Here is a 21,058-nt window from a genome sequence, read left to right on the forward strand (position 1 = left end):
ATAGACCGTCAATTTAGGGGCAAGCACTTTGTGCGATTAATTCATGTCAAATGAAATAGTAGGGTTGGATAGGAAATGGAGAATCAAACGGTAGATAAATGCAGATTGATTGAATGCCGGTCACTATTCAGATTATGATGACTGGAAAGCGATTGCGTCTCGGATTCAAAAAGCAACAGCGCCGAAATTTCTTGCTCTTCGTCAACGTGCTCGCTGGTGAAGCCATTGGAATAGATAATCACCCCATCGTCAGAATGCGTATCATCATCCCACTCGACGAATATTGTGTTTTTGCCTCTCATATCGTCGGCAAGATAGACGGAGTCATTAAGATGTCTTCTAGACTGTATTGATCTTTTTAGAAAACAAGAAAAAGATGCGATAATAGCCATGATCAGCACGGGCAACATTTGGATCCAGCCCAAAGGCCCAAGGTTAGGTACAAATAGCACAAAATCAGCTAAGAACGCAAGTAAGCTCAGAAGAAAAGATAAAATGGCAAACAGAAACATTATTGTTAGTTGCCGGTAATTGTGCTTCCTCCCAGGGGTGGTTTTGGATGACACGCGAAGGGAAGAGCTTTGTTTAGATGTAGACCATCGATTTCGAAGCTTCCGCCACCTTTTCAATACTCTAGCCGTAAGCAGATTATTCACTTTCACACTGTCCATCAACAAAAGCGATATTGACTGCAAGGCTAGTAGGCAGGTGAAGCCAAAAGCCACTACATGCAACACCAAAAGCTTTGAAATCAAATAAGTCACATTAGACGGTAACTCAACTTCAGCAAATGATGACAGAGGGTCAAGCTCCTGGAAATTGCCAGGGTACATGATCGGGGTGTCATCCTCATAGCCAATCTTCGGGGAAGAGCATGTGCCTTGTACTGTGTCACATACTCCAAAGACCCCAAAAGAGACGTTGTTATAGTGGGACAAATTTAGGTTGTAATTTGTACTTTTTCCTGTGATGGGCACCGAGATTACCGGTAGGAGCTGTATCCCCCAGCATATAAGCAGAAGTACGCTTATGAATAGTATTCCTGAGTGCATGGGGAATGACTGTGGAGGCGGTGCTTTGCGGGATGGAGACATCGACGTGGCATGCATAGAGGGCAGAGAGCATGGATACCTGCCGGTCAGGTAGGCTAGGGTCGGCAAAATATGTGGAGTGCAAATCACTGAGGTTGGAAATTCAAAGCAAAACGAACCAAATGACAGGAAAGGATGCAGAACAGTATGGCTTTGCCTCTCCCGCTCTCGTATATTTTTCCTTTGCTTGCTCAAATGCCAAGACATTTTGGCGTCGCGATGCATGCATTGCATCTGAGCTTTGCAGCAGACTACATGACTGGAATAGTCATGAAAAGCAAATCGTCATGCACAATCACAGCTTGGGAATGAACTGATTGCAAATTCTTGGTGTTTGGGTCGTTTTGACCTGCTCATGGAAGAATCACTTCTCTTGGACAATAAATTTTGCGTATTGGTTTCAAGACATCAGGTCATTTCCCTTATCTGAAGGCGCATATCCTGTACTTACCTATGGTTGAATACATGAATTCATGTTGTCTCCATGAATGATCAATCAATTGTGATAACAGACCACTGAGGTACATATCGGCCCTTCCAGTTTGAAAAGACACTGTGTCTCGGGAAAAAAAGAAATGCAAAAAAGAAAGCGCACCCAATCTCGCCAACGAACGTAATTTTCCTGTTCACCCATCGTTTAGTGCAAATCGCGAAAGAATTCTTTGATAAACGTTTACTATTTCTTGTTAGTTGCTGTGTTGAATAGTGTTTTCTTCCATTAATTAAAGATGGGGGCCCCTTTCGTACAGTAGGGAGCAAAAGTACTCACATGTCATTTGCCCAATGGACTTGATTTCAATGAAGACATCGTTGCGAAAGCTATTGATCTATTATCATGTCAGCTTCTATTCTCAAGTGTCTTTGCTTTTAATCTTTTAGTCTGGATTCGATGCCCCATCCCAAGTGATACTGGAAATGTAAACGAAACAAGTAGATTGTTGTTAACAAACATTGAAAATCTATATGGAATTACAGAATACTGTTCTGATATCTTCATCGTGGCACCTATGATGCTCACTCCCCTAGCAGAAGGTGGAAACTACAATGCAAATTTCTCTTTGATTTCGACTACTAGTGCACATTAGATCTTAATGAAATGCAATTGTGTTTACGTAATAATGAATTCGCAAAAAAGAGGCCAAATCAAACAGAATTTTCTCCTCTTGTGCTTCCTCGTTTTCGCAACTCGATTCATATCCTTCGTCTCGCCGCCCACGCCGCGCTCTTCGTCATTTATCCTCACGTGCTCGCACGAACACCGTTCAATGACGCCTCTGGAAAGGTACATAACTTTCTTTGCAATTGTGTTGTTCGCCTCGATTTACCCAAGGCTTTTCACTAGAGCGAGACACGTTACCCACCAGACTTTACAAATGTCTCATCCATATGCCAAGGAGTTGGAAGTGGCCACTTTGGCCGTGAAAAGAGCCTCGATCTTGACCAAAAAGCTTAGTGACTCTATCTCCGCAACGCTGAAATCTGGAACACAAATTAAAGATGACAAATCCCCGGTAACTATCGGAGATTATGCCGCACAAGCCATCATCAATCATGCTATCAAGAAAAACTTTCCTCTCGATAACATAGTCGGGGAAGAAGATGCTGATTCTTTGCGTGAGGACAGTGAAGAAGCCAAATCATTGAGCTCGAAGATCCTCGAGATTATTCAAGACGCCCAAAACTCCTCTCTCTCGTCAAAAGAGATTATGGGTTCATTGTCAGATTTGCCCGAAATCTTCGATAGTATTGACGCAGGAAACTACGAGGGTGGAAACAAAGGCAGATTCTGGGCTTTGGATCCAATTGATGGTACCAAAGGTTTCTTGAGAGGCGATCAGTTTGCTGTTTGTCTTGCATTGGTTGAAGATGGAGAAGTTGTTTTGGGTGTTATTGGATGTCCAAATCTTGCTGAAAATATCATCTCCAATGAGGAGCAACATGGCGTGAAGGGAGGCTTGTTTTCTGCAGTGAAGGGGCTCGGCTCATTCTACACTCCACTTTTCAAAAATGACAAATTTGTTCCGATTTCAGACCAGGAAAAGATAAACATGACTCAAGGCACGTCTCCTGTGGACTTGAAGGTGCTTGAAGGTGTTGAAAAGGGCCACTCGTCACACTCAACCCAAAGCCAAATAAAGGCTGCTTTGGGATTCGATGAAAAAACAGTCGCGCAGCAAACAATTAACTTGGACTCTCAAGTAAAATACTGTGTCTTGGCCAAAGGTCAGGCTGATATTTACTTACGCTTGCCAATCAACGACACGTACAGAGAGAAGATATGGGATCACGCTGCAGGCAACATCTTGTTATATGAGAGCGGTGGGCAGGTGGGCGACATTACAGGGGCTAAGCTTGACTTTGGAAAAGGTAGATACTTGCAGTCCAAAGGTGTCATTGCCGCAAACAGTAAGGTCTTTCCTCAGGTCATCGATGCTGTAGTCAAGATACTCAATCAATAGGTTAGCTTATTATTCTATGTACATGTGCATTCAGTGATTGCTTCATTCCAAAATCTCAGTCAAGTAGTACTTCTGTTTTCCGGCTCTTACAAGAAGTAATTTACTGTCGATCAAATGATTATCCTTGTCGAAAAGAACCACATCGTTGGGGTCATCCAATTGGTCTCTATCAATTCCCAAATAAACTCCACCAGCTCTGATTAAATTCTTGGTTTCACTCTTTGACTTACCCAAAATTTTGGACAAGAGGGTGCTCATTTTTATTTCATGTTGATTCTTGAAAGACAGAAGAGAGATTTGCAGCAAAATTCCAGACTTCTTGAATTTCAGAAGAAGTTTATTGGCAGAGATTTCATCGTCGAACGGCTGGTCGGGAGTTGGGAATAGAAAACTCGTAATATACGCCATCTCATCCCCCACACCAACACCATGAATCAAATCAACAACCTCTCTTGCAAGCACTCTTTGCGCGATTCTTAGACCTGGGTCAGCTAAATGTTTTGCCATAACAACATTTTCGATTGAGTCTAGGGGAAGGAGCGTGAACATTTTCAACAACTTTTCAACCATTTCGTCCTGACAATTGATGAAGAATTGGTACAACTGGAATGGAGACGACATAGATTCACTGATGAAGACCGCGTTTCCGGCGGACTTGCCAAACTTTTGGCCACTTGGGGTTGTCAAAAGAGGAACGGTCATTCCATAGGCGGGCTTTTCTTGGGAATTTTTAGTAGTGTCACTGAAATGTTTTTGCACGCGGGAAATCAAGTCGGTACCCGCAGTAATATTTCCCCACTGGTCGTTTCCACCCACTTGGACATTGACCCCGTTGGTCTTAAAAAGATGCCAGAAGTCATACGCCTGCAAAATCTGATAAGTAAACTCGTTAAATCCAAGACCCTGTTGAGAGCTGAGCCTGGACAGAATTGAGTCTCTTGCGAGCATTTGTGTGATACGGATATGTTTCCCGTATGTGGCTAAGAAATCTAGGATTTTAATAGATGCCCACCAATCTGCGTTATTGACTGGGTTGAAAGAGCCCACATCCGACTGGGACTCAGTATTGGGAATTTCTCTTGATTGCGCGTACAACACACCGTTCTCGAAGAATCTTTGCATCTGGCTTTGTATGACCTCCACGTTATCGATTCTCTCCTGGTTTTCCATTTCAGATCTCTCTGTTGTGCGTCCACTGGGGTCACCAACGGCACCTGTGGCACCTCCCACAAGCCCATAAATGTCATGCCCTCTCAAGCGAAAATGTAGTAAAACCATAAGAGGTAGCAAGTTTCCCAAGTGGAGCGATTTTGCCGTTGGGTCGGCACCACAGTACAATTTTAACTTGGACGCTCCGGGCTCTGTCAACTTGTAGAGATCGTCACTTGTCACTGACTCCACCAAGTTTCTATTTTGCAAATAGCCAAGAAGCGATTGTTGGTACTCTGCGTGAAAGAATTCGGCCTTTGTTAGGAAATGCACGGGCGGGACTATGGCAATGGTGTCTGGTGGACTTTCAGCAGTAGGTGCCTTGCCCGTCGATTGGAACCTGGCCCATCTGCGGTAGAGGGGAGGAAATCTTCGAATACTACTACTCATTGAGATAAGAAGACTTTTTTAATACCGTTTTATGGAACTCGCAATTAAGTTGGTCCTCTCAAAGATGCAAGGATAACAGTCCGACGGAGTTGGCGAGTGAGAGCCATGTATTGCATGGAGGTTTGTCGCACCGTGTTCACTTTGGTCCCTGAGGTCTCAAGAACAGAATTCCAGGAGCGGAACCAAGACTTCATAAGATCGACATAACCAACGAACAATTATCTGCGGCCACCTCTGCGGCCAACCCGTTTTTGTGTTAGCTCCTTAAAGTCGGTTTTTTTTCCCACTTGGCCGGGGTTTCTTTAGTCGACGATCGTTAGCTTCGAATAATGAGCAATACGCGATCATCCACGCGCCACCTCTGCCCAGTCTCTGCTGTAGTACATTCTGCGCCTCATCGCAGACAATTTTGAAAATCACCACCGAAATGTCCAATGATCCGGCAAACCACGTCGATGACGGCGTAGGCCAAAAAAAAAGAAAGAGAAAGAGATCTAAAAAATCACAGCCAGAAATTCTTCCCGATCCGGTGGCTACAGACGTCCGTGTTCATAGAACAAATAAAAAGACCAGATTTGCGGAAAGCGATGAGAGGAAAGACGTCCAGCCTGATGCTCAAAATGTACCTGAAGCCCCAGATGCCGAAAATCTTCAATCCACTCATTTTCAGTCTTCCACATCAAACTCGAACGAAACGGGCAAGGGCTTGGCGGTTTCTTCTGTCAAGCATCTGGATTCTTCAGAAGATGGCCTCAAAATAGGCCACCAAAGGCTGCCAGCAGTCCCACAAATAAAACAGCACGCTTCGCTGCAAAAAACAAAGAAAACCAAAAAGAAAACAGTTTTTTTCGACGGGGAAGAGAATGACGAGGATGACGAGGATGACGATGAAGCAAGGGCTTTTCGTATCTCTCAAAGCTTATCTAAGGGTTCTTTGGTAAAGAAGGCACACGACCTTCTTGAAGTCAGGAAAATGTTGCCTATCTTCCAGCATAAAGAGAAAATTCTTGATTATGTCACTCGCAACCAAGTCACTGTGATCATCGGAGAAACAGGTTCCGGTAAGTCTACTCAGATTCCACAATTTCTTATGCCGCTCAACAAAAAGAGAATTGCAGTCACTCAACCTCGTAGAGTTGCCGCAGCATCTCTAGCGACCAGAGTGAGTGAGGAATATGGCTGTGCCATTGGCCAAGACGTTGGATACCAAGTTCGTTTCTCTAATGTCACATCGAGCAAGACAAAATTAAACTACTTGACGGATGGTATGCTCATCAGAGAATTGATGCTCGATCCCACGCTATCTAAATACTCGACAATCGTCATCGATGAAGCACATGAAAGAACGGTTCTCACGGACTTGATTCTTGGATTCTTGAAACAACTCATGTTGAACAAGAAGCGGAAGGATTTGAAAGTGATTGTCATGTCAGCCACATTGAATGCTGATCTTTTCAGCCGGTTCTTTGACCATGCCCCCATTTTGTACATAGAGGGTAAGATGTACCCAGTTTCTAGACACTACTTGAGTGAATCTTCTGAGGATGTTGTTGACACGATGATTAAGACTGTGGTTCAGTTGAATATGTCAGAGCAAGAAGGCGATGTCTTATGCTTCTTACCTGGTCAAGAAGAGATTGATAATTGTGTGTCCATTCTCAACACATTATCCCCTGAACTCCCAAAGGAAGCTCCATTCATTGTGGCATTGCCTCTCTATGCCGCTTTGTCTCCGGGAAAACAGCTGAAGATTTTTGAGAAGCTTGGTCCAAGAAAGAGAAAGATTATTTTGGCTACCAACATAGCGGAAACATCCATTACTGTCAGTGGAGTGAAATACGTTATTGACTCTGGTCTTCGTAAAGTGAAGGTATGGAAGCACCAGCTTGGTCTCTCCTCATTACTCACAACTCCGATTTCTCAAGCCTCTGCAAAGCAAAGGGCAGGTAGAGCTGGAAGAGAAAGCGCTGGCAAAGTCTTCAGGCTCTATTCTGAAAAGTTGTTCCTAAACAAACTTCCGAAACAACAAGAATCTGAGATTTTGAGAAATGATATCATTTTACCTGTTTTGACTCTCAAAAAGATGGGGGTAGACGATCTTCTCAACTGGTCATGGCTTGAACACCCTGGAAGAGAAAGTATTCTTAGTGCGCTTAACACCCTATTCTCTCTTGGCGCCCTCAACAGCTCTGGAGTAGTCACGCCACTTGGTATCAAGATGGCTGTTTTGCCCTTGCCTCCAGCACTTTCTGCCGTATTGATAAGTGCCCTTGATATGGGTGTATTGCAAGAGGTCATCGATATTGTCTCGTGTCTCTCTGTCGATAATACTATCCTTAATGTGGGTGGAAATGGAGAGTTGAGGGATGAAGTGAACATGAAGAGAAGACAATACTGTCCAATAGGAATTCGTCTGGGGGACCTCATCTCTTTGAAAGAGTATTTCGACCACTTCAAGAAACTTGATGATCAAAACAGCACTGTCGAACTCAAGCTTTGGTGCAAAGAAATGTTTTTTAGTTACAAGGGCTTCAAAAATGTTATGAAAGTCAGAAAACAGTTGATCGACTACATGATAACGACCATAAAACAAGATGACTCATTGAATCAACATGAACGGGAGACTCAATTGAAAAACCTTCATATGCAGCTCAAAAGCGAAATCTATGATTCCGAAGATGAGGACGACTTTGATAAGCTTCTGCATCTGATGAATGTGGATAAAATTCTCAAGGCATTTTTAAAAGGATTCGCACTCAATACGGCGATAGGTATGCCAGATAGGTCCTTCAGGACATGTTCTACGGGACAGCTTATCAGTATCCATCCATCTTCGAATCTTTTCGGAAAATCGAATATGGACGCAGTAATGTTTATCGAATATGTTTACACTGCGAAGGCCTACGGAAGAACATGTTCCAAAATTGAGTTGAGCTGGTTACAGGAAGTGGCTCCGCACTTACTTGGAGGATACAAAGTGAATATCAACGACTAGGGTCACAAAATTTAGAATTGGAATAATCCAGAATGCATGAGTTTAAATTCAATTTATACAAATAAATATTTATAGGTTATAATTTAACTACATTGTCCCAGCTTAGTTTGGGTTTTCGCGCGAACGAAACACCTAATCTATTCGTCTTAGCCTCATCTCAGGACAGCATCTCCGAGAATTTAACATCGCGATGGAAATAGAAAAGCCATTACCTCCTATATGGGCCTTGCGAGATTTTACCAGTGCTGAACATGAACTGAAAATAGCCAACAATAAACATGTGGCTAGGTACGGATATATCCTCTTAGCACTAACATGGACGTTATTTATTGTCACGGTTAACACACTCTTCAAGTGCTGGCTTTGGGTCATTCATCCGCTCAAATTACATGAAGAAACATTGGAGCTCTATGTTTCAATCAAACGATGGTGTGAACGAATAGACTACGTGGTCACAAGTCTTTGGTGTGTATACGTGATTGCGTGGTGGTGGGCTCTATTTTCATGGGTAGGAATCAAGCTTTTCCGCCACTCAAAAGGAATACAGATATGATATCAGCTATTGATCTAAGGCAGGTATTCTAACCGTTCTCACCTCTTGCTGCTGTCCACAGCGCATCACCAGTTTGCCGTCCCTGGGGTAAATTTTCACTTTCGGAATGAGCTACCTTGCTGTCATTTCGTTCTTTGGCCTGTGGCAAAAGAGTCTCATAGTACAACTTTAAATACTTTTCATCGACACTAGCATCAAGCAGCTGGAGTGCATCCCAATTCTGTGATAGCAATAGTGCGTTGTATGATTCCAAAAATCTCGCTATTGCCTGCTCATTTGCAACTGTGTTTTTCGGAATTGTCTTCCCACGTTCGGTGACATACTTCCCGCTTAGATCCACGACATAATCATGACTTATACCCAATACCCAACTCATTTTTTTGCCCCAGTTTCTGGAATAAAGTGAAGGCTCATCAAACACATCCTCGCAAGGGTCTAAGTGGACCCATCTCTTCATTTTGTGACTGTAATACTCGCACCACACATGATCCTCTGCATTCCAAATGTAGCGGGTTGGCACTTCGGGGCCCAAGATAGCTTTCAAAATCAACATGAAACAGTTCACCCATTCCCCACATCGTCCACGCCGCGTTTCCAACAACCTTGCAGGGTTGTTGATTCTTGGAAATTCTACTCTTTGGTTACAATCAATGCATGTGTATACCTCTATCACGGATATCTCATCTGGATTGATTTCAGGTGGGGCCTCCGAGCCTTTGGGCTGTATATTGTCACCATCTTTCTTGCATTTGGGGCACGCAGGTCTATTTACCCAGGAAAAGAAATCTGCTTTGAAGTATCTAAGCGTTTCAAGCACAACAAGATCTTCGTATCCCAATGCTGTGTTTACAGAAGACATTTCTCGCTGGTACACGCCAGCATATATCTTATCCAAGTCAATCAAATCAAGTGCTTTTTCCAAACTTTCCGAAATATCGTAGTGTTTCAAGTCGTGAGATATTCTTTGAATTGAACGAATAATTCGTGAGTCAGCTTGACTCTTCACGTAAATGCGTCTAGATCCCTTAGTTTTGGCTAGATCAAGCATACCTTTCGTATAGCTTATGAGAAGCAGATTCGCCAAATGTTTATAATCCAGGCAAACTCCCATTTCTGGATTGAGTCGAATTAGAAGAAGAATCCACGTGTATGTCTCGGGACTGTAGCTCAATTAAAGCAAGCAAGCCGCAGGATGACGGTTTCGTTGAGCGAATTGACGATAAAAAAATAACGACAACTGCAGGATTCGAACCTGCGCGGGCAAAGCCCAAAAGATTTCTAATCTTTCTCCTTAACCGCTCGGACAAGTTGCCTTTGATGCGGAGATTCCGTACCTGATTTATACTGAGTTAACATTAGAGGATTTTGCATATTACTTCGCAGCACTTTTACTCAAATTATTGATGATTTGCAGTATTTTCATCTAGTTCAGAAAAAATGTTGTGTTTAAAGTCTTCATCACGCGCCTTGTCTTGACTCCTGCGGAAAACTTTTCGGAGAACTTAACAAAATTAAATTGGTTCGTCACCACGATTTTCAAGGTCTACACTCAAAGGCGTGGCGAGTCGCAGGAAGTGGGCTCCTTAAGTCCGCTACAACCATCTGAGTTGAAGCAACTACTACAGGAGACCTATCCTAGGAGTCGATGACGTAATATCCAATATGTAAACAGATACGGGTCAAGATGACCGTCCAGGCTGTGATTAGCGAATTGAGACAGACCGAGTTTCGACACTTGGTACGTAGCTGGGAGCTTCTTGAAGGATCTGCCTATATATTAGTTGTATTTTTTTTCCCGTTAATCATATGAATATAAAAAAAACAATCATAAAACGGCCCCACAAAATTCAATGTCATCGAATAGTACTCCCTAGGTGACAGACATAATCAAATACCGAAAAAAAAGGAGACTATCAGATGTCAAAGTATTTAATCTTTTATTCTCGAAACGTATCAAGGTATTAGATGTCCCTAACGTCCTATTCCATTTCAAAGAATCTCCGAATTGCTTCAAGGATATTTCATAAAGGTCACGTGAGCGTGCATCTCGAATATTCATCGACACTGCCACGTCTTTATCCTTTGCAATCCGTTAATCGATGGTTAGGCATCTGCAGAAAAAACACAAAAATTCAAATTATCTTCGATCCGGGCCATCAGAACAGCAGGGTACCGGGTCGAAGAAAGATCTTTCCTCATCGGTAAAGAAGCCAAATCCGTTCACGGGCTCACCCCTTTATGATCTCTTGCAGGTTTTCGAGAGACCACAGGACCAATGGGTTGCACGATACATTTTAATTTTAAGTATTGTACTTTTGAAGGCATCTGTCGGACTAGGGCTGTTTTCAGGGCAAGGTGAATTGCCAATCAATGGGGATTTTGAGGCCCAGCGTCATTGGATGGAATTGACTATACATATCCCGCTTACTTCTTGGTATTTCTTCGATTTGCGATATTGGGGTCTTGACTATCCACCTCTTACTGCCTATCATCTGTGGGCTTTCGGAAAAATTGGCTCCTTTCTCAATCCAGAATGGTTCGTTTTGGGGCTTTCTAGGGGAAATGAAAGCGTCCTGCTTAAGACTTTTATGAGGCTTTCTTGTTTGCTCAGTGAATTGGTGTTCTATGTACCTGCTGTCATGCAACTCACCTCGTACTTGGGGGGCCGAAAAGAAAATTTGAGTCGAATTCATCAAATTGTCGTTCTTGCTTTGATCTTCTGTCAACCTTGCTTAATCCTAATCGACAATGGACATTTTCAGTACAACTCCGTGATGTTGGGGCTTTTTTTATTCTCTGTGATTGAGCTCTTAAAGGGGAACCTAGTTTTAGCATCTGTGTGGTTCATTTGCTCGATCTTGTTCAAGCAGATGGCGCTATACTACAGTCCTTTTATCTTTGTCTTTATTCTTTCCAGGCTCTTTACTTGCAAGAAAACAATTTCATCGACGATAGCAACCTTCCAGTTTGGAAAGCTATTTGTTGTTAGTGTTACAGTCGTTGTGACAATCACTGTCATTCTTTTCCCTTTTTTGATTGCAGCTCGTTCTGGAACTGAAGCTGCGGAGCAAGTATTGCAGATCTTAAAACGAATGTTTCCTTTTGAAAGAGGTCTCTTTGAAGACAAGGTTGCTAACTTCTGGTGTACTTCCAACATATTGATAAAATATGCCACCATATTTAATGGAGGTGAACTCAAAGCGATCTCTCTTATTTTGACCTTAACGGCTATTTTTCCCCCTTGTGCTATGATATTTTGGAAGAACATAAGAAGACTGTATCCCCCACCAGAGTTGGCGATTTATGGGTTCAGTGCCACTGCGTGGGCTTTCTTCCTCTTTCTGTTCCAGGTGCACGAGAAAACAGTCTTGGTTCCCTTAATTCCATCGACTTTATTGCTTCTCACCGATAATTCCTCATGCATCTCTGTCATTCAGTGGATTAACAACATTGCGGCGTTCAGTCTCTATCCACTTTTGAAAAAAGACGGACTAGTTCTTCAATATTTAGTGTGCACTCTCCTTGTTAATTGGCTACTTGGGGGGTTTCTGCGGAAAAATTGGAAATCCTTACTAATGCCTAATCTGCAAAGCCAGGCCTTAAAGTTTGTGATTATATTGTCGTACATGGCAGTGTTCGCTGTCCACGTCTTAGATTTCGTTATCACACCCCCGATGCAGTATCCTGATTTGTGGACCATTGCAAACACTACTGTGTCCTTTGGGTCTTTTTCTTGGTTTTATCTTTGGCTCTTATATAAGATATATCACCTTTGATCTCCATCAACAAATTGAACATCTGACCGGGGCCTCTTCTGATCATCAAAAAGACCCCACTCAGCCTCCCAGGTATCTGGTTCTTTATTAAACCGAATTTTCCATGGCTCGTTAAACGCCTCATAGTAAAACCAATCTTCTGTAGGGCTTTTTGCACTGTTTGAAATCCATGAGTGCATAAAAGTTTTATGGTCTGAAGGCGACGCCTTAGCCCGTTTAAACTCGCCACCTTGATATGGCCAACCAATTTCAGTGATTGCAAAATGAGTCTTTCCGTTGTAAAATTGTGTTTTTAATGCATTGAAGCGATTCATGCTCCATTTCGCAGATTCTGTAGATTGGATTCCTGCTAAGAAAGGTTGGATTGTAAATCCCACTATATCACAAGAGTCGACTAAATTTTGAGTCACCGATGAAGGAAACTCAGATATACCAACTGGGATATGGATTTTCTTTTCATCCAAGTATGATTTCACGTCTTTAATGTATGAAATCATGGCTATCTCACTGATGTCCCCTCGACGAAGCGCCTCATTTCCAATGTAGATTGATTGTATAATTGTCGTATCCGAATTGAGTAGAATTTCTTTTGCCTTATCGACCTGTTCTTTGTTCCTGATCTCATCATTACTGAGCCATATCCCCATTGATATCTTCATATCAAGCCTAAGTATATCAATGGCTTTCAAGAGGTGTTCCATCTGATTGCATTGAGTGCCATATGTCCGAATCTTCAGTGTTACGGTGGAAATCAAAGAAAGATCTCGAATTGCATCTTCTTTGGAAAACAGACAGAAAGGCTCGTAGGCTCCTTTCGGAGAATAATTAATCCCCATTAAATACTTGCGTTTTTTTGGGGTATTGAGTAGACTGAGCTGAGACTCGGAAGTTGACACCAACTTTAACCTTAATTCGTTCGAAAGCTCTTTTTTTCTCTCGTCTGTTAAAGAATTGAAAAAGTTACGAAAAGAAATTGGAGATCCAAAAATGGCGAAGTATAGAGATATTACTAGAGACAAGCAAAGAATCACAATCCAAAACTTGGTGGGTGAGAGTGCACTAATCTTTCGCAAGCTTTCTCCCTTATCTTCGTTTTCAGTGCAAGCCCTTGAGCTCATTCGATCTGAGATTTGTGACTGGACATTTTCCATTTGGGGATTTGAGGGTAAGTCCATTGAATTTTGCGGAAAGGGCAATTTAGGTGATTCTAACTGATGAAAATTTCCGCTCTCCGTATGTAAAAACGCTTCCTTTCTTTGATTTTGTGGAAGCAGCTCGTCTGATTCTTGGCTCTGCAAGGAAGCCAAAACGGCGAGAGGGATTGACTCTCGAAATTGAGCACTGTCTAATGAAGTGTGATCCAGAAAATCATCTTCAATTGCCACAGACAGTCTGGTATACCAATCTGACACCGTCCGCATTTCGGGCATCTCGCATAATTTATTGATGCCTCTTTCATATTCATTGCAGTCAGCCCCATGACTTTGTAAACTTTTAGTGATTTCTATTGAACATGTACCCTTTAAAAATTCATGAGCTCGCCTCGAATCTGTTGACTGGAGGTTTGCAGCATTGAGTCTGGCCAGCTCCGTCGAAATTTTTTTGTTATTTTTGAAAGAATCCATTGAACAAAATTGTTGATATTTCCGAAGTGCAAAACGGGTGCAAATTAGTGTTGTGCAGAAGTGTGGGTTTATCCGCGAGAAAATTTCAATTCGCGTTCAAAATCAAGCAATTAAATAATTGTAAGATTGAGAAAGGAGCTGTTTAAAATGCATTCAGCAACTTCATAGTTCCAAAATCAAATTTTTTGGTCAGATGTGGGGCTCATGTGGTCGAAATAAACAAAAGAACTAATAATTGGGGAATTTTACCCTGAGATAAGGAGATTGATAAAGTCTTATAATCATGAAGCCCTAAAATCACAGGTTATCGCTTTTGTCCCTACTGGGCTTTGTTTTTGAAAGAAACCTAAAGCACGGCGTGCCCCTAAAACGGTCGACGGCGTTATTCTTGACGTTCCGTGTTTTGCCATAAAGTTTGTATGGTCTTTCCTCTATTTGTCAACGAAAACACTTGTATGGTCCTATGGTATTACTATTATTTCGATATTGAAATAGTATACACTAACAGACAGTCCTTTCAAATAGTGCTTCCAGTTCATCTTTGTGAATGTTAGTGTTCCGCCTCACGATCGCCGATACCATGTCGTCTCATGCACTCTTGCATGCGATACCTATTTTCTGCTTGCAAGTTGCATCGCGCCGCCAATGCACTACAGTCAAGTACTTCCAAATAATCGTTTATTTTCTATGGATGATCTATTCGAAGACAAACTTCTGCTTCTTCGGCTATATTACCCAGCAGTAGCACAAGAAATTTTGAAAGATTTCCTCACAAACTGCGACGGGGATCTTGACGCGACGCGTTCATTGATTGATGGCAAACCGAGGCCGAAAAAGAGACAGAGTTCTGCCCAAGCTGCACTCACTAAATTCACCCAGAAGAGGCCAAAGCCCAATTCCAAAAATGTTTTTGAAAGTGACGCCACCTCTCACAGCCCAAAAACTGCTCCTGCTGCACATTCAGGAGATCGGCAGAACGTAAGAAATGTCCTGCCAATCATCACGCTCAATACGCCTCTGGATGTTGATGAACATCTTTCTCCTTACGCGTCTCTTCACTTGAATTTTCTTCCAGAATCAATCAGCAATCGACTTGTGCACGATCTCGTAGAAAAACAGGAGGCTTTCCGCAGTAACAAGTTTCATTTGTTTGGAAATCAATGTGAACTGAACAGTTCTACGGGTGTTTTTGCTCGGCCAGCTGCTCCATATTCTCAGTTGGTATTCAATGGTCTCAAAATGCCGAAACCATTTCCTTACTCCAAGAGTATGGAAGAGGTATCAGAGTGCGTTGAAACCTTTTTGAACGAAAAAGTAATACCACAGTCTCAGAGGCTCAAATGGCAGCTGAATGAACCCTGGACAAATGATTTCTCAGTGGTTAATTGCTATGAGAAACTCCAGAACAATATGGATTGGCACTCCGATCGCCTTTCCCATATCGGCCCTCATAATTACGTTGCATCGATATCCTTGGGCACTACAAGAATGTTTCGGTTACGGAACACATACAAAGAGCGTGCCCCCATATACCAGATACCTCTTCCGCACAATAGTCTTTTCATTATGAGACCAGGATGCCAAGAGGAATTTAAGCACTGTGTGAGCCCCATGCTGAAGGCCATCGATGTACATCCAGTGCTTGGCACAACACGATTTGGAATCACTGCCAGGTGTTATACAACATTCTTGATCGAAAACCTGCCAAGATGTAAGTGTGACACAAAAATGGTATTACGACGTTCGCATAAGTCTCTCGTCAATAGAGGTAAATATTTCTGGCTGTGTGAAAATGTTTACCAAAATAAAGGGTGCAATTCATTCTATTGGTGTGATTTTACTAATGTGGAGGGTAATTACACGGCCAAAGATGATAGTAATATATCAATCTGGATAGCACCAGAAGACACGGACAAGCTAAACTATGATAAAAACTTTTCAATAAATACGGAAACATGAAGGGCTATTTGAATTTTGAGTTTTTGTTTCTTGTTATCCACAATAATCTCTCCCGGGAATCAAGAGATTTAACATTCAGAAAACTGGGTCAACATTCGTGCCCTAGGTTCTTTTTTTTTTGGTACATTCATCCGATTGAAGGAATAAGACTTACAATAATATACAGTAAACCTTCAATAAGCTCTCAGATACGTACCTAGTGTCGAAACACAACCCGTTCTCTTTCGTTAATCATGGCCTGCATGATCCGCTTTGTACGCATCCGTTCACATCACTTCGAATTCTAGAATAAAAAGTCTACTGTAGTAGTCGCCTCAACCCAGATCATTGAGGAGGACTTGAGAAGCTCGCTACAGTTTGACTCGCCACGTCTTTGAGCATGTACCTTGAAGATCGTGTTGACAAAGACACTTTATCGAGTATTGATTTGGGGGTATTCAAGAGCCTTGATACATGTGTGTATCAGCATTTTGGCTTATCTCCAAAAATATTAAAGAAACGACAACTGCAGGATTCGAACCTGCGCGGGCAAAGCCCAAAAGATTTCTAATCTTTCTCCTTAACCGCTCGGACAAGTTGCCTCCGATGATGCTTAAGGGTACAGATGTAACTATATTTTCAAGCTTACACAGCAACAATTTAACCCACTCTGTTATAAGAATCTCGTGATAATCATACACTATTGGTCTTCACACTTAAGGTATCTTCAACCAATCCGCGGTGTATGCAGGGAATAAAGACCTCGCAACGGAGGCTACGGCCTTATCGAACTACTGACCCAACTTAAAGGGCATCGGGCAATGGTGTTGACGGATACCCTCCAAAACAACGATAGCTGGTACAATCAGTACCTTAGAATACGAATGCTTCACCACATGAACAAAATCGTATCGAACGACGAACAAAAAAAAAGAACAAGCCAGGCTAAGACATATAGCCACCTCCGAATGGTATAACTTCTTGCTTGACAAAACGGGTCAATTCTTCACACACTTGGAGTGGACCTTCACGAAAAACGAAGTCGCCTATATCGAAGCGTAGAAAGAAGTGGTTTCTAGGACAAGGACCATACTGATACCAGGCGAAAGCTCAAAGTACAATCAAGAGCAGATCAAACAAATGCTAGCAAAAACTCCATGCCTCGACAAAGCAGAGAAAAAAGCCATTGGTAAGGAGACGTTCAAATTCTTGAGTCGCAAAAAGCAAGAAAAGCAACTCCCGATAATGCCACAACGCTTTGTTCGCTTATGTCCCGCGGTCCGTCCGATTAAAAAGTGGAAACACTTTTGGAAAGCCTTGTATAAGGCAGAATGGATAAAGCGATAAGATCTTTCGTCCATCCATCACTTTATTTACGGATCATATGTCCCGCGCAGAACCCTCCCGAGCGACACGGCAGATTTTCAATGCCATCTTTGCACAGAACAAATCTACAACAACGGAGACGCCACCGATGCTTTCCTAAGCCATATCTACAACAACTGCGAAACATCCAAATACTGGTGGCAAGAGCTAAAATTTACCAAGCCCATGAGCTTGATCTCAATGTGGCCCCAACCGACAGCTCATTGGAGAACTTAACAAAATTAAATTGTTCGTCACCACGATCTTCAAGGTCTACACCAGAAGGCGTGGAGAGTCGCAGGAAGTGGGCTCCTTAAGTCCGCTACAACCATCTGAGTTGAAGCTACTACTACGACAGGAGACCTACTTAGGAGCCGATGACGTAATACCCAATACGTAAACAGATACGGGCCATGATGACCGTCCAGGCCGTGACTAACGGAAGAGGACGGGCCGAGCTAAGACACTTGGTACGTAACTGGCAGCTGGTTAAAGGTTTTTTATATATATTAGTTATATAGTTTTGCTCCTTTAATCAGATGAATCTACCAAAACAAATTGCCATAAAAATCAAGGTGAATTTGAAAAAAACAAATAGCTCTAACAGCCACTGCAGCCGCTCTAGTAAGATCGGCCACTGCTAGAGGTCTATGTCAGTATACAATAAAGTAAGAGCTATTACAAATAACAGATTCATTTTAAGACTTGCAGTCTAGGTCGCGATTTATTAAAGAGTTCGGACCCGATTTTGACAATAGTCCCCTATTTGAGAGCTGGCTGAAGATTTCAATCCCCGTGATAGTTAATTTAATTTGAAAATGTGGACAGCACATCAGCTTGGTCTTCAAGATATTCTGTGTTCTATTTTTCATTCACAATTCATCTGATTTATTCAATTATACGTTCTCCAATTTTAGTCTCCAGTTTGATGGACCCACTTACCTTAATATCATCTATGCAGCACTTTTTAAACAACAATACTTAAAAGAAAGGGCATCTTTTTGGAAAAATTACACTTATTTAAAAAGCATCTTATCAACTTTCTTTTCAAAGGCTAAGAAATTTCTTTTGTTCCATTTCTTTTTGATGAATATTGGAGCTAAAGGAGAGACCTGCGTTATCTGGATGGCTTGGAACCGCAGACGAAGCTGTTCTGCGTATGATGGATATATGCAGTATATTGATTGTGGAGAACCATTGGCACACTTGTTCAGTCACTCAACAAAAGAACTGCAGAACTGAGTACTAAATATGGCATTCCGGTGTCAAAAATGCCAAACGGAGATTAAGCTTGACGCTTCATTTGAAAGCATGTCGAAATCCCAGGCAAAACTTCTAGTATCTAAGGTTCCCACGCCCTCATTGCGCACTTCTGTCCAACCTACCAAATTCATTCACCCAGATAGAATAGAAAAGTACCGCCAGGCTCTTATGTATGGAGACGATAAGGCTTCAATTTCTGAAGACTATAAAAGCCTAGAGCCCGTCAAGCCAGGAGAACTAGGCCAGTCTTTTGTGTACATCTCTGATTCTGAGGATGTCGATACTAAATATCAGGACGACGATTTCAGACCCTGTGACAATGTAGGAGAACAGCTACCTGATTTTTCCAAAATCAAAACGTTGAACCAGGTCTTCGAGATTCTTCTGGCCAATCAAGATGTTGGTCACCCAATGTGCTCTGAGTGTTCCGACCTCTTGACAGAAAACTATAAACTCAAATTTGATCAGAGTCAGAAAGAAAAAGAATACTATAGATCTTTTCTTAAAAAGCTTAAAGATCGTGAATCTGACTCTGTGGATATGGAAGAGAGCTTGGGTGATCAATTGAATACTGCAGCCAGTGACTTGAAGAGGCTAGAGCTTATGGAGCAGGATAGACTTAGTGAGTTGGAATCGTTGGAAGCACGACACCATGAGCTCAATCAGCAGCTAGATTCCCTTAATACGAAACTGGAAATTTCTGGAAAAGTTCAGTTGGATGAATTATTTCGATTGAAAAACACACTTAACTTGAATCTTCAGGAGAAACAGACCAAGCTAGATCAAGCAAAGGCTCTATATCAAAAACATCTCAATCACTTGGATGAGCTTCGAAAGATCAACATCTATAAAGAATTATTTGATATTCTGTTCGAGGGAGACTACGGTTTGATAAATGGATTCCGGCTTGGGTACAAAGTTCCATGGCCTGAGTGTAATGTCGCTCTCGGCCAAATAGTTCGGATGCTCAAATTTTTAAAAGAACGATTAGGTATTATACTCGAGCAATACAAGCTCGTACCAATGGGATCGAAGTCATACATTTTGAAGCAGCAAAAAAGTCAATCAGAGCCAGAATTCAACCCGAATACAGCCTCATTTTTACAGTTGTATTCTTCAAACGAGTTCACGTTGGGAAAGCTCTTTAATTTCAACAAGCTTGATGTGTCAATGATGGCACTTCTAGATATCATCGCTCAGTTCGAAGCCCAGCTCATGAATACTGACAACGAGCTTTCCCTTCCATATAAAGCTTCGCTGAAAAATGGTACTTTAGGAGGTAAAAGTATCAGAGTGACATCAAATGGCCAATGGACTGATTCTTGTAGATACCTTCTAGTCAATCTCAATTGGGTCCTCAGTTACGCCAGTGCGCGGCAGGAAGAATAACCCGCATCCATTAAAGAGTTGAAAGATGAATAATCAGGAGCTACGCGGTCCATTCATTGGTGCATGTATATTTTCGAGTTGCTGATTTCTTCAAGGACAAGGCGTTGATGCGATATATTCGAGCAATTTCTAGCGGGACCTTGCATGCGGGCAGAAATGCACTCGCGGCTCATGAGCGTCGCTCAAGATATGTGTATGAACCCTAACATGTACTAAATAAAGACAATTGCCCAGAGATTAGAAAGTATCTATTTATTAAGGGAAAGGGCCTTATGTCAAACCACGTTATTCAATTCGTCAATGCAATTTTGGTTGTTCAATTCTTGTAAATAACTTTTGTTTGAATCTTTCCGCAAAAATTGTGTAATGGGCTGCAAAAGTGAGAATAAATTTGTTCTTAGATAAACATCTCTTTTTCTGCATCTTTTCACATTCACCTTGAGCTGCTAGCAAATATATGCAATTTAGCTAGAGATAACAAGCATCTAACCCGGATGAAAGAGCGTGTAAATTTACTGAGTGACCTTGATGTTGCCATTGATAACTCTTTTCTTACCTCAGAGCCCGACAATAATGTACCATTGAGCACATGGCCGAAATTTCCGAGATAATAGGAAAACAACTCACCCACAAAAAACACAACGCCACGCCCAAAAAAAAGAAGGGCCACGAAGAATACATGGAACAGCAAGCTTGGGTTCATAGCGTCTTTTCTAGGGAAGTTTCGGTGTGCCAACTTTTGGGGCCTTCGTCACCAATGCTGGTATTTCAGTGTCAGGCCACACGTCCCAGTTCAAAAGAATTTCTTAAAAAAGAAAAACAAACAACATGCAAGAAAAAAACCAAGGGGTCAACATTTATACGAAGGGAAAAGGTTAAAAAAGAGAAGCGACAGCGAAGGTCTAAACAGGGATGCTGGACATGTCGGCTACGTCATAAAGCTTGTCCTGAAGATGGTGATCCATGTGGAGCGTGTGCCCGTTTAGGATTGGAGTGCGATGTTTC

The 21,058-nt window shown here is 42.1% G+C and overlaps 10 protein-coding genes and 2 non-coding genes across 12 annotated transcripts; 6 read left to right on the forward strand and 6 right to left on the reverse strand.

Moving 5' to 3' along the window:
* Positions 1-83: 83 nt before the first annotated feature.
* RIM9 (Rim9p) lies at positions 84-1,052 on the reverse strand (the record flags this gene model as incomplete). The annotated part of the gene is made up of 1 exon (XM_018858184.1): positions 84-1,052. The coding sequence occupies one exon, from the start codon at positions 1,050-1,052 to the stop codon at positions 84-86; it is 969 nt and encodes a 322-aa protein (XP_018709577.1).
* Positions 1,053-2,464: 1,412 nt separating this feature from the next.
* On the forward strand, positions 2,465-3,550 carry METBIDRAFT_47277 (3'5'-bisphosphate nucleotidase; the record flags this gene model as incomplete). Its single annotated transcript, XM_018858141.1, has 1 exon — positions 2,465-3,550. The coding sequence occupies one exon, from the start codon at positions 2,465-2,467 to the stop codon at positions 3,548-3,550; it is 1,086 nt and encodes a 361-aa protein (XP_018709578.1).
* Positions 3,551-3,592: 42 nt separating this feature from the next.
* METBIDRAFT_79999 (tyrosine--tRNA ligase) lies at positions 3,593-6,577 on the reverse strand (the record flags this gene model as incomplete). Its single annotated transcript, XM_018859157.1, has 2 exons — positions 3,593-5,099; positions 6,405-6,577. 2 exons carry the CDS (start codon positions 6,575-6,577, stop codon positions 3,593-3,595), a joined length of 1,680 nt encoding a protein of 559 aa, XP_018709579.1.
* Positions 6,578-8,014: 1,437 nt separating this feature from the next.
* Positions 8,015-8,711, forward strand: METBIDRAFT_224735 (uncharacterized protein). Its single transcript, XM_018855165.1, has one exon. It carries the CDS (start codon positions 8,335-8,337, stop codon positions 8,695-8,697), a length of 363 nt encoding a protein of 120 aa, XP_018709580.1. The 5' UTR covers positions 8,015-8,334; the 3' UTR covers positions 8,698-8,711.
* On the reverse strand, positions 8,576-9,985 carry METBIDRAFT_33664 (peptide-N4-(N-acetyl-beta-glucosaminyl)asparagine amidase). The gene has a single exon (XM_018856370.1). The coding sequence runs from the start codon at positions 9,806-9,808 to the stop codon at positions 8,726-8,728; it is 1,083 nt and encodes a 360-aa protein (XP_018709581.1). The 5' UTR covers positions 9,809-9,985; the 3' UTR covers positions 8,576-8,725.
* On the reverse strand, positions 9,929-10,010 carry METBIDRAFT_t237. The gene has a single exon. It is a non-coding gene; the product is annotated as a tRNA-Ser (tRNA).
* A 758-nt stretch (positions 10,011-10,768) lies between these two features.
* ALG6 (dolichyl-P-Glc:Man(9)GlcNAc(2)-PP-dolichol alpha-1,3-glucosyltransferase) lies at positions 10,769-12,715 on the forward strand. Its single transcript, XM_018856371.1, has one exon. It carries the CDS (start codon positions 10,797-10,799, stop codon positions 12,471-12,473), a length of 1,677 nt encoding a protein of 558 aa, XP_018709582.1. The 5' UTR covers positions 10,769-10,796; the 3' UTR covers positions 12,474-12,715.
* METBIDRAFT_47310 (uncharacterized protein) lies at positions 12,464-13,591 on the reverse strand (the record flags this gene model as incomplete). Its single annotated transcript, XM_018858147.1, has 1 exon — positions 12,464-13,591. The coding sequence occupies one exon, from the start codon at positions 13,589-13,591 to the stop codon at positions 12,464-12,466; it is 1,128 nt and encodes a 375-aa protein (XP_018709583.1).
* A 1,170-nt stretch (positions 13,592-14,761) lies between these two features.
* Positions 14,762-16,301, forward strand: METBIDRAFT_33667 (uncharacterized protein). The gene has a single exon (XM_018856372.1). It carries the CDS (start codon positions 14,786-14,788, stop codon positions 16,055-16,057), a length of 1,272 nt encoding a protein of 423 aa, XP_018709584.1. The 5' UTR covers positions 14,762-14,785; the 3' UTR covers positions 16,058-16,301.
* A 255-nt stretch (positions 16,302-16,556) lies between these two features.
* Positions 16,557-16,638, reverse strand: METBIDRAFT_t236. Its single transcript has one exon. It is a non-coding gene; the product is annotated as a tRNA-Ser (tRNA).
* Positions 16,639-17,252: 614 nt separating this feature from the next.
* Positions 17,253-17,786, forward strand: METBIDRAFT_33669 (uncharacterized protein; the record flags this gene model as incomplete). The annotated part of the gene is made up of 2 exons (XM_018856373.1): positions 17,253-17,745; positions 17,769-17,786. A coding segment is annotated over exon 1 (237 nt), but the record flags the coding sequence as incomplete, so codon positions are not given.
* An 820-nt stretch (positions 17,787-18,606) lies between these two features.
* Positions 18,607-20,423, forward strand: METBIDRAFT_33670 (beclin 1). The gene has a single exon (XM_018856374.1). It carries the CDS (start codon positions 18,653-18,655, stop codon positions 20,051-20,053), a length of 1,401 nt encoding a protein of 466 aa, XP_018709586.1. The 5' UTR covers positions 18,607-18,652; the 3' UTR covers positions 20,054-20,423.
* Positions 20,424-21,058: the final 635 nt, after the last annotated feature.

The sequence above is a fragment of the Metschnikowia bicuspidata genome (assembly GCF_001664035.1).
Source record: "Metschnikowia bicuspidata var. bicuspidata NRRL YB-4993 chromosome Unknown METBIscaffold_8, whole genome shotgun sequence".
NCBI classification, from domain to species: Eukaryota; Fungi; Ascomycota; class Pichiomycetes; order Serinales; family Metschnikowiaceae; genus Metschnikowia; species Metschnikowia bicuspidata.

Excerpts from the sequence above, each read along its gene's own strand:
- METBIDRAFT_33667 (XM_018856372.1), top strand. The coding sequence starts at position 14,786 with ATGGATGATCTATTCGAAGACAAACTTCTGCTTCTTCGGCTATATTAC.
- ALG6 (XM_018856371.1), top strand. The coding sequence starts at position 10,797 with ATGGTTAGGCATCTGCAGAAAAAACACAAAAATTCAAATTATCTTCGA.
- METBIDRAFT_33670 (XM_018856374.1), top strand. The coding sequence starts at position 18,653 with ATGGCATTCCGGTGTCAAAAATGCCAAACGGAGATTAAGCTTGACGCT.
- METBIDRAFT_33664 (XM_018856370.1), bottom strand. The coding sequence starts at position 9,808 with ATGGGAGTTTGCCTGGATTATAAACATTTGGCGAATCTGCTTCTCATA.
- METBIDRAFT_224735 (XM_018855165.1), top strand. The coding sequence starts at position 8,335 with ATGGAAATAGAAAAGCCATTACCTCCTATATGGGCCTTGCGAGATTTT.